At 40.8% G+C, this 11,438-nt stretch overlaps 1 protein-coding gene across 1 annotated transcript in view; it reads right to left on the bottom strand.

The window, feature by feature from the left end:
• Window positions 1-2,524: 2,524 nt before the first annotated feature.
• SLC15A1 (solute carrier family 15 member 1) overlaps window positions 2,525-11,438 on the bottom strand; it is a 30,625-nt gene continuing 21,711 nt past the window's right edge. The window contains exons 15-23 of the mRNA XM_075045939.1: window positions 10,801-10,882; window positions 9,217-9,342; window positions 7,697-7,846; window positions 7,227-7,276; window positions 6,500-6,607; window positions 6,261-6,357; window positions 5,673-5,819; window positions 4,719-4,826; window positions 2,525-3,415 (exon numbers count right to left, since the gene is read on the bottom strand). Coding sequence (XP_074902040.1) covers window positions 3,227-3,415; window positions 4,719-4,826; window positions 5,673-5,819; window positions 6,261-6,357; window positions 6,500-6,607; window positions 7,227-7,276; window positions 7,697-7,846; window positions 9,217-9,342; window positions 10,801-10,882 — 1,057 coding nt within the window. The 3' untranslated portion in view covers window positions 2,525-3,226. The remainder of the gene's footprint in view (window positions 3,416-4,718; window positions 4,827-5,672; window positions 5,820-6,260; window positions 6,358-6,499; window positions 6,608-7,226; window positions 7,277-7,696; window positions 7,847-9,216; window positions 9,343-10,800; window positions 10,883-11,438) is intronic.

Genomic DNA, 11,438 nt, shown 5'->3' with positions numbered 1-11,438 from the left:
AACGGCAGAAGCAGGTCAAACGAGGGGTTGCAACAACAGCTTGAGAGTGAGTGCTGTGAAAGTGCCTCGCTCTATTTCATGCCTAGCTCCTGCATCATTTTTTCTTTAGCTATGCAGCTTTTGGTTTTATTTCTCCCTCGGCCCCAAAATACAACAATGGTGTTACGGAGACAGCCACTTTCACCTCAGGTAGTCTCTGTATGAGTGTTTCAGAAGGTCTTATGGCCGTTTTGGCATTGCAGGGAAAACCGGCTTTTCTTTCCAGTACTTCTGCTGGCAAAGGCAAACCTATCTAATTAGCTTCTGCAATAATTACGATTCTTTTAGGATGCAGTCAGTGACAGTTGTAACACTGCTTAAGATCATCAAATCAGTGTTTGGCGTGTCAGTACGAAGGATGTAATAACACGTAGTTTCTACGAGCTGTCCCATTGCCGAAAGGCTTTGGGCTCGGCGTCTCATTGAAAATGACCCTTTACAAAAGCACAAGCGGCTCGGCTACGTCCAGCCCAGCTGCTATCCAAGAAGGCAGCCACGGAGGCTACACAGGGAAGAACCTGCTGCACCACGGGCTTCTCCCGTGAGGGTGCACTGCCTACACCCCACCTTTTGCTCAAGCTGACTCAGGCCCTGCTGCAAGACCCCAGCTCTTCACTGAGCTCTCTACGCTTATGAAATGCATACCCCAGCCCGTCCTCTCCAAAAAGGTGGCGAACCAATTCCCACACCCTGCCCATTTTTTCCCTAACCGCCCCCCTTTGCTGTCCCATAGAGTCATTGCTCCAGGACGCTGCTGAGACCTTCCAAGTAGGTACCAGCAGTGGGTGGCCACTGATCTTCACATAAGGCTCTTAAAACATACCTGTGATTTGAACCAATTCAGGTAAGCACGTAGCTACTCTCTGAAAAACACAGGTCCTGTTTTGCTCATCTTCCTCTCCTTTCTCTCCCTCCTACGCAGTCAGATCCACTGTTAAACTTCCTGGGACATGGACTTGTTATCCGCCTCTGGGCATTAGGTATTTTATGCAGAGCTTTGACTCGGATTAGGAACGAGCGTGGGAAAGTGATAAAATTTAACAGCAATAATGGAGAGTCCATTGAATTGCAGGCTCTCACGTTACCTTTGTTCTGTGCTAAACTCCACAAAATCCTGTCCTGCAGTGGTGTCTCTAGGAAGAACAGCAGTGATTGAATTAGGTTGGAAATGGGGAATCCTTGATTGTCCTGAACGACTTCCAGGAGAAGTAGGATGATTTCAGGAGTTATTACTTCCCCTTTGAAAATTTGTCTCTCTTTCACTCTTTAAGGCATGACCCAGTTATTTTATTATCAATATTCTAACCACTGCAACACTGTCAGTGATATTATGCTAAAGCACTGTGTCAAGGTATGAATGAAAAATGTAAAAGTAATTTGTAGAGCAACAGCATGTATAGGTGACTTGCAATTGCTTCCAGGAATAGAATTCCAGGAATTTAAAAAGCCCAACAGCTTTGTATAGACCTTTGCCTAAAACTATAGAGAAGAGGAGTGTGAAAGGAGTGTGCTGCCCATTTTCAAGAACAGCAAATGGCAGGGACTGGATTCATGTAGTTCAGAAAATCTGACTTTGAACAGTTTTAAGTCAAGTGTCCTTAGGTTGAGCTAACGAGCAGTAGGAAAAACATGGAAGCTGTACAGTATATTTGTAATATTAGTAAGCATATGGACATACACATCCCTGTATCTACCTGGCCAAACATGAGTACAGTTTTGATTGCTAGAACAGGCTTTCATAGTTCACCACTCTTGCATTTTTTTAAAAGGTTTTTGTTTGTTTGTTTTAAATAAGAACTGAAGTTAGAATGATCAGCTGTTATCTCGATTGATTTCAGGGCATCTTCTCTGTAACACTACAAGATATGCAAAAGACCCTCCCAGCAGTCTGGTAGTCTAGACAGCAGCATCCAGAACTAAACACTGTCTTATCAAACTCCATTTCTAACTGTTTTCCTGGGTGGGGGACTCTATTCTCTGTGCATACGTGTACATGGACATCTAAGTGCCAGCAACAGGAGTGGGAACCAGGGGTTACAGGGGCCCATGCATCTGCAGTGCCAGCAACATGCACATTGCTTAAATATGTATGTCTGTGTGATTACTTGCAAATATGAAGCTGGACATGCTGTAAAATAGGATAAGAGTATTGGGACCCAGGTATCAAAGCAGCCGTAAATCTGGCAAGTCTACTAGAGGGGCCAGGGAGTCCAAGCCAGCTGCTGGAGAAAGTGTAGGATGTGGATCTAAATACAGGAATTCCCAAAACATTATGCAGATGGCCAACAGGGCTACACAGTCCTGCTGAGCAGCAAAATTTAGTCTTCCCTACTATAAAATGTATGGGTGTTACAGGTATATTAAGATAGAGAAGACTGACACTTGTCCATTAGCTTCAAGCGATGGAACACGTACAAAGAGGCAGCAGAGAGGTAGGATCATGTTTTGTTAACATGCAACTGTAACTCATACTTGTACACCACTTCCACTGTTTTGTTAGAACACAAGTTTTATTGCTGTTGCTTATTCCAAACATCATTTGCCATTGGCTGTTTACCTGAGTGGACACCTCATTACTATATTCAATTAAAAACCATAACAGGAGTTAAATGGGTAGTTAACAGGCACATAAAGCATTATATTACAGTGCACGTCCAAGTTACTGCCATGTGGAGCACAGACAGCTTTTTAATCTGAGCAATGCCAGAGCTTTGCTCCCATTATCTGTAAGGAAGTACAAAAGAATTTAAGGCACATGTGACCTGCTGCTTTCAAGTAACAGTGAGGCTAGAGGGGTCATGCAGACAGCTTGGCTTCAATTACTATTTCTTGACAATACTTGTTTCTTTCATGCTATAAAATTGAAATGCAGTATAAAAATACATCTTTTCACAGGGTCTAATAGTGCCAAGTGCAATTTCAATATTTTAACGCTGTGGTATTTAAGCTTGAGGTACATTAAGAGTGCAAATTCTGCTGGAGTTTCTTCAGGATACCATTCAGTAGAAGAGAGACTAATCTTTTCCTCTTGCTTCCCAAGAGAGGCTGCATTTTAAGTTAAAACAGTTTTTCTTAACCTCTCCCATGAGACATATTATCCAGAGGTGTTACCAATACCCTGATTCCTCTTACTGCAGGGATCGTTAATGGGATACCGTACTTTATAAACACCCCTTGAATACACCTTTTACATCTGAGAGACAGCTTCAGACTGCTTTTCATAGACATCTTGATCCTTTTTGGCTTGTTTCTTTTCTTCCTCATCCAGTTGGGCTTCGATCGCATTTACATCAGTATAGGTATAAAAATAAGCCATGACAGCAAAAATTATGCAAACTGCCAACAGCAAGGCAGCAAACAGCACATACTCTGCCCACTGTAAAAAACAAAACAAAACCATCAGTATTCATTCCCAAAAAGAATTACACAATTTTACCATTTGCAAGAAGTGAAATTAATTCAGAATGTGAAACTAAGCATACATAACAAGTATCATATGACTTAAAAGACTAAGTATTAGATGTATTTAATACACATTAAAGCAACTCAGAATTGAGGCCCTTTCAGCAGTTCTGTCTTCACTGAAGAGACAGAAGTTCTGTGAATACTGAAAAGCTCTACAACACCCTTTTCCTGGAGGCATGGGAATGGACCAAAAGACTGAAAAGGAAACTCAGCCCGTCCTTTTGGTCAGGTAATCTCATTTTAAACCAGGCTGGCAGTGATCCTGCTTCCACTTAGGTCAGCAGTAAAAAGTTTTCACTGACTGCAAATCTGGGCAGAGGGCAAGGCCAGGAACCCTGGTTTCAAAGCGCTACCTCCACCCAAAAAGCCTCAACAGCTCTGTTTCATGCTCTTTCTGGTTAATTTAGCTGAAAACCAGGGCTGCCACACTGGTTTCAAAGACAGGCTTTTCCCTCTCTCAGACAGCCCTTTTAATTCATTAGGGAGTGCCACTAGCAGTCTGAGAAAGTCCTGTCCAAGCGCTCTTCACCCGGAGAACCACAGCTTTCATGCCCCAAAGAATGAGGATTGAAACCAGTGGAGCCAGAAGGAGGGATGCAGCAGGGCCGAGGTACGCAGGTGAAGGTTCAGTAGCAGTGAACAGAATTTTCTCATTAGTCTAGAATTTCAGCCCAGAAGTTCACAATCTTTCCGCACCATGAGAAGCAATTTATTGTAGAGATGCTAGAAACTGCTGCTTGCAAGCAAAGGAGGCTGACAGACCAAGAGCTAAGAATGGCAAACAACAGACAGAAGAGGTAGAAGCCTTTGCAGAGGAAGTGTTTGTTGAAGTTGCTTAAAGTTTCGTGCGTACACATTCACACACATGTTGGGGAAGTGCTGGGGAAAAGGTCCAACAGAAACTTTAGAAGAGGCTCCAGGAGACAAGTTACCACCCTGTTGTCACAGCCTTCAACACTAGTTTTAATCCAAATAGGTTATAAAGATTCGTATCTCTGTTACTTATATACTCTAATAAGATTATTCAGTCAAGCACTAGTTCTACAACTGACTGGTACACTCTTGTAGCTAACACTAACCTCCTGTATTCCAACTATAAATGCAAATCCACCATAACGCCGACGTTCAAGAGTTGTGGTTGAGGACTATCAGCTGGATTAGAGCTGCTTTCTCAAAGTGTACTATAATAGCACGCCGACTGCTTGTGTGCTTACCTGCTCACTGAGTTTGGATGCTCCAGCCACAATAAGGACAATTATGTTACCGACAGCCACCGTCAGCAGCCACCCTGCCTGCAGCACTGCCTTCATATTAGATGGGGCCTATTATAGAAGTAAAACACTTAAGTTTTGGTCAAATGCTGCTATTGCTTATTTTCTGATGTTTACTGCATTCTTTATGTTGTAACACGCACTGGTTATCTGGGGGGAGGAGGATTTCTTAGGTTTTTTTGTTTGGTTGTTTGGATTTTTTTAACTAAAAATTGCTAGAGAATTAAACAGACCTGGAGAAGGCTTTGAGGAGCAAGAGATTAGCAGTACTAACTATAACACCTTTTACTTTGTACATGCTGAGTAGTAACTGGCACATTTTACATCTCAGTCACACATGGTACACGTTAAATGAAGAAACTGAGTGCATCATAGACTAGCAAGCTACAACTTACAACGTTCCCATCACCGCAGTTTATAGACTCAGAATTAAGGGAAGAAATACACACAGCTAATAACAAACTGGAGTTGCAAGACAAAGGAATTAAAAGTGTATAATTAAACTGCTGCTAAAGACTATATGGAGGAAATTGGTGTCGAGACGATGTGTCAGTACTTGTTCATTTCGCATTTGAGGGCTCTCCAGCTTAGTTTTACAGCAGCAGTACAGTTCCACTTATTTTCAATGGAAAGTCACATGTGTGAGAAGGTGACTTGAGGACTGGTGGTCAAGTCTGCAAATGATATAATTCAGCATAGCTTCATGGAAAACACTGAATGCTAGTGAAACAAGGCCAACTTGCACCAGCCTATAGTCCTGCTAGGGAGCTCTGAAGGACGTAATTGTTCAAAGCAAGCAGCAATACAGAACCACCGCTTAAAAACAACAAATCACAGAAGATCTGCATTTGTACCAGGATTCTTAACACAATGAGAGCTCTGAAGAGCAAAACCTACCTGTGAGTATGAAAACTCCAGCCCAGTGACAGAGAAGACTACTTCTGCACATGTAAGAATAAAATACTGAGGGATCTGCCAAGCCATATGAACTGTATTGGGTGGGATATCTTCAGAATATGTTACATCAAGAGTGTCTTCCACACACTGGAAATTAAAATTGCACATTAGGAACAGTGATAAAGAGTCTGTACGCTAAAGGCGCTCTAACCAGTTCTATATCATACCTATAATCATATATATGCAAAGTTCTGGGTAAATAAGGAGTATTATGTATGAAGCACTCCGTACTTATTTATAAAGTAGTACTTATTTTACAGCAGACTTCATGCAATTCCTTAGTGTCTAATAGGGCTAAAGATTTAAGGCCATTAGTGATGAACATGAATTCTTGCATTATGTCATTATCACACCCATCATTATTTTTATAGTTAATGATGGTTTTATGTTCTGTTTAACATACCAGAATTCTATCATATGTACAATAAAGGACAAGAGGAATAATTCTACAAGTGTTTTTTTAGTTAAAGAAAATATTGACATGAAAAGTAATTCTGTATTGTCCATGCAACAGCACTGGCAACTCACCCGGTTAATTACAATTGTATAGGCACTGCCAAAGCCAAATGCCTTTGAAGTAACTGAACAAGGGATTGAATTTCTAATAGCCACAATCTTATCTTTTCTGAAAAAGAAAAAAACCCCACAGTTCAGACCATAGGTATAGACAGTTGCATGTATTATATATAATAAAAGAGTTCTATGTCCTTTTTCCAAGGACAAGTATGTCTTCAAGTGGTAAGATTAGGGTAAAGGAAAATGCTTACCTTCCTCCTGGAAAGAGGTTGTAATTACTGGCAGAAAGAGGCATCAGTGTTCCAAAAGAAGAGTCACCCATAGTGACGTTGACAGCATCAGGCAAATTGTTTATGAACCTTTAAAATGCAAGAGTGATGAAATACTATGCAAAATATACATAAGTCAAAGAATACAGGTTTTACTTTTAATTATATACTGGCAGCACACATGCATCAAGTCTTCCCCTTTTATTTTTGTCAGTTAACAGTTATAAAGAACTCTAACTCTCAAAGCATGGCCAATGCAAAAAGGAAGCTAGACCTACACCAGCCCACTGCCTGCTTAGGAGAATGTCAAAAGCAAGCCTCTACTACAACCAGTAACAAATGCATCTGCAAACGGAAGACATAGAAGAAAAGTAGAGAAGTAGTAGGATACTTAGGATACTTCTTACCCAAGATTAAAAAGGAGGTATATACAGGCAAGCTGTGCTGGTTGTCTACAAAAAAGTCTAGACAACGGAGCTAAACATACACTTCCAATTTTAGCTAAATTATACCCAAAGTCGATATGCAACAGTTTAGACAAATCATGCCCCAAAGCTTCCTTCCTCCCCTAAACACTGAGTGAAGTGTCCAGCAAGTGGAGAGTTCCTACAGTATAGAAAATTATGCTAAGCAAGAAGAGTCCACCCAAGAGGCAGATTGAAGAGACAGTCACACTCCTGCCAAAATTTAGGAGCAAACCAAACTCTACCTGATGAGATTATTTCCTTCTTCTGGTTTTGATGTGACATTGTCAAACAGCTGGTGGAAGAGACCGTTATCAAGATACTTCATTAGCATCAGTGAAGAGCTTAAATATGCACTATTACACAGCAGTGAGAATTAACAGAGGCTTCAGAGTAAGACTCCAGACCTTCCCTTTTAGGATCCTATTAGGATACACATCTACTAGAAAACACTGTATGACCACACATTTAAGTCTTGGTGAAAGGGTAATTGTCAAGATTGTCAAGTTAAATACTGAGTTGGTAATTTTTTACTTTTTTTTTTTTTTTAAACCATATCCTGCCCTGCTCTCTGCTCTACCAGTGAGACCGGTGAGCTGTAGAGAGGAGGAGAGGCAGAAGATAAGACAAAGGGCTTGTCCTCTCAGCTTCACACACTCCACATAGATAGCTTCTAAGACATTAATATATATCTTGGGAATGTAAGCAGACTTACCCATTTAATATCAATGCCTGTCGCAGTATTTTTAACTCCAAGAGTGTGACGGCTTCCCCCTGGCAACTTGACAACTGCATTTATAGTTTTATTTCCAGAAGCTATGTTTACTGATTGCAACTGAGAAGTCTCAAATGTCATGTAGCCCGTCTATAAAGACAAACAAATTGCTATGAATTTCCATGCAATTACATATTTGTCTACACCTTTGAGGGAGTGTTATGGACTTTGGGTGGTCAGAAGTTTACATGTGTGTTACTTCTGAAGTGCCAGAGATTGTGGGCATCTCCTAATTTTCATTTTTGTTAGGTTTTCTACATCAAACATTAATTTCATTTGATCATTATTTTTTATTCATTTATTTCATTACACAAGCTTCAGAGTAACATTAGCCTCCCACAAGCATTATGGAATAGCTGTTATATTTTCCTGTGTATTTCTTGCTCCAGATAAATCAGGCTTACCACTGCCATCAAGTAAAATTCTGTTTAGCTACAGAGGCAGCACTAGCATGAGTTAAGATGCAGCATTTTCCAAATAGCAACACCTCCCAAGAGATGCAAATTCAAGCTGTGTCTTTATGGTTTCAGCATAGCAGGACTGACTATTACCAGGACATGTTTTAAATATTCTAAATACATTTCATCAGCATAAAATACTTAAAACATTAATAAACATGTTAATGTAGTACTAAACCCCCTTGTTTTATAGGATTATAAGAAGTATTTTATAATCCAAAACATCTGGATTTTAAGATGTCTGTAGCAGGGAGTGGAGCATTTTACACCCTTCATTTTCAGGTATGCACCACAGTTGTATCAATTCCACATCAGCATACAATTTGGGTGCCATTATCTTCTCCTCAGCTCAGTTTCCATGTGAGGCAAATTTGGAGGAGAATGGAATAGGGTTTCTCCTCTTATATGGAAACAGGATTGCAGGCTGTCAGAGAACATGCTTCCTAACACACGTTATTATACATGTCCATCAGCTCCACCACATTTTGCTGGCAATAGGGCTATCAAGGTTGTGCTGTAATAGAACCCAAAAAAGGTTAAGAGCAAAATCTGAAGCTTAATATATGTGATGTAGGCACAGAAAAAAATTCCCTGTTCAAGTAAGCAATCACTCACAGTAAGAGCAGTGATTTACTGGAGCTGAATGGACTTTTACTGAAGGAAAGTGTGTTCTTGCTGTTAAGAAATGACACCTTTTTAGCAAGAGTGAAATTTTCCTTTAGTTCAAAATCACTATTAAGTTTCATAAAAAAAACCCTCTTACTGAAACAAACTAGTACTTCTTACAATATTGAGAGTTACCATTTCTTCATTCACTGTGTTTTCAGTAACAATTCATTCCACAATACAAAAAAAAAAAAAAAAAAAAAAATCTTTAAAATGAATAGAGGAAAAAAAACCTAGAAAAGAATCAATTTTGAACCATAAGTTAAGAACCACTTTGACTTACTCCATTAGATTTTTTTTTTTTTAACTTGCTATTCCCCATCTCCTGTTACTTACCGACTTCAAAGACATTACATCCACACTCTGAAGTTTAGGTTCAAACTGAACTGTTGCATCATTAGTACCTAGATTTATTATTTTGATTTGGGATTGCCCAGCTGCAGGGAAAACTGGAAGAGTTTTCTGTAGGACAGAAAAAAAGTAAAATCAATGCCCTAAGTCACATGGAAAAAGTACTATAATTACCGTGATCTTAGTTATCTCATGATGAAGATTAGCATTTGCGTGATGATCTGTGATTGTCAGAGGGCTGCAACTTTAATAACGAGTTTCGTTACTAGTCTCACAAGCTGCCTTACTGCTGCCTCAAGAAAGAAGTGTCTCAACCCCAACAGTGCCTCTGTGGCCAGATGTGGTTCCTCTTTGATCACGTCCCCGGCCGCTACCGAGGCCACTCTGCAGTTCGAGGGATGGGCTTTTCCCACATCCTATGGCTTCCTGGGTTCCTGAGCTTCTCCGTACCATGTTCTGACTCGCTCTCCCCCAGCACTGGTGCTGCTGAACTGGACAGAAGCATGTATGGGCACTGCCCAGTGTGACAGCCCAGAGAAACCGAACTTCTGGAGACTTCGCCTCCCACCAGATCTAGCAGTAAATAGCTTCTGCTCTTGCAGAGCATCAAGAGCTGGAGGAGTTGTGTCTATTTCAGTTCTGCTTCAACCTTTCTTTGCTTCCCACACTTTTGTCATCCCATCTCTTTAGGTACATCACACAAGAAAAGCAGTTCCATCTTTATGTTTCTGCAGGAGGTTCTTGTGCAACAGCCTGGGGAGTTACCAGCTTTGATGAAGTTTCTTCCCAATGCCAGTACATGTGTGTGCACAGCCCCGGCCTTCCGGACACAGCGTTCAGGAAGACAGCCTGGATGTGTCTATACCAGCTGAAGGCCAGACCCTTTACTTCCCACTTCAAGAGGCAGACGAATATATAGCTGGTTTCACTGCTGGACCCAGGCATTGAGAGTTCCTCAGTCCTAACTAAAGCTATTTAACAGTGGAACATCTTGCCTTGATAGTGCATGAAGACAGGCAGGCACCTCTGGATAGCTATCCAGGGATGCAATGGATCACCTTCCAGAGGTGTTGTCGACACCCCAGCTACAGGGGAAACCTTCGTCTGGTTCAGGCACAACACGTCCCTTTGGGGCAAGGAAAGTTCGGTGTGATGAATCCTGCCTTAAACAGGTATCAGCTTTGCCCCTGCTCTGATGATGCTTCCCAGACTGTCACACTTCACCTCCAGTCTAAATACTAGAAGAGCTCGGAGATACGAAGCAGGTAGGCCAAATAAATCTCTGGTTTTTCAGCTTTTAGTCTCAGTTTAAAGACCCGAGGCTGCCTTAAATGCGTGATCTATGTTAATGGCAGATGAGATGTTTTGCAGGGCGGTGTCCATAGCTAGTTAACTTTATTATGCTAATCACTATTGCAATATACCTTAATATTTTCCCTCCCTCTACTTCTGTGCTCATATGCTTGGTTCCAAATTTAGGAGTCTTGGCTCATTTTCCCCTTAAACACACTTTGTTCTGTATTAACAACTAAATATTAACAGTAAATACTTGCACGTGGCTGAACTTACATCTATTTGCACTTGCACAAGGGCAGCAGCAACGAAAGCCAAAGATGCAAGGAACATACCAACAGTGATCTTCCTCAGGGGCCTAGTACAATGACAAAACACATGCGTGAGTTTTAAGACAAATATTAATTCAAAGCCTCAGCTGTTAGTTATTTTCTTTCCACTGTGGGGAAACCCAAATGGCCGCAACTAGCACATTATCACCACTTGAAGGGCTGATGTTGTTACAGAAAGTGTTCTGCTAAGCTGGGTACCTCTCGATTCATAGTTACACTATTGGGAAATACATCCTTCCTGCAGCATCTGAATACCACGTTATTCTGCATCTGCTGGGCTCAGACGTTGACTGAACATAATTATTAGGTTTCTGGAAAAGTTTTATCTGCAGGAAGGAAAAACCCTATCCGGTACACTTGTTAGCTTTAAAACAACAAAAAGACAAGAAGTTGCGCCTTTTAAAAAAGGATAACAACTTGTGTCAATATTGCTATGTTTAAATCAAAATAATATTGAACAAAAAGTGTCAGGGAAATATGTTGAATTAGGAGACATCTACTGACATTCAGGTGAGCTGTAAGGGTAAATTTAAAGGTAGATATTTCATTAATCAGATGTAGAGTGTCCACAAATGAATGGCA

The sequence above is a fragment of the Buteo buteo genome, chromosome 14, assembly GCF_964188355.1.
Source record: "Buteo buteo chromosome 14, bButBut1.hap1.1, whole genome shotgun sequence".
NCBI classification, from domain to species: domain Eukaryota; kingdom Metazoa; phylum Chordata; class Aves; order Accipitriformes; family Accipitridae; genus Buteo; species Buteo buteo.
The sequence above is the reverse complement of the archived record's forward strand: the minus strand, read 5'-3'. Positions and strand labels throughout refer to the sequence as shown.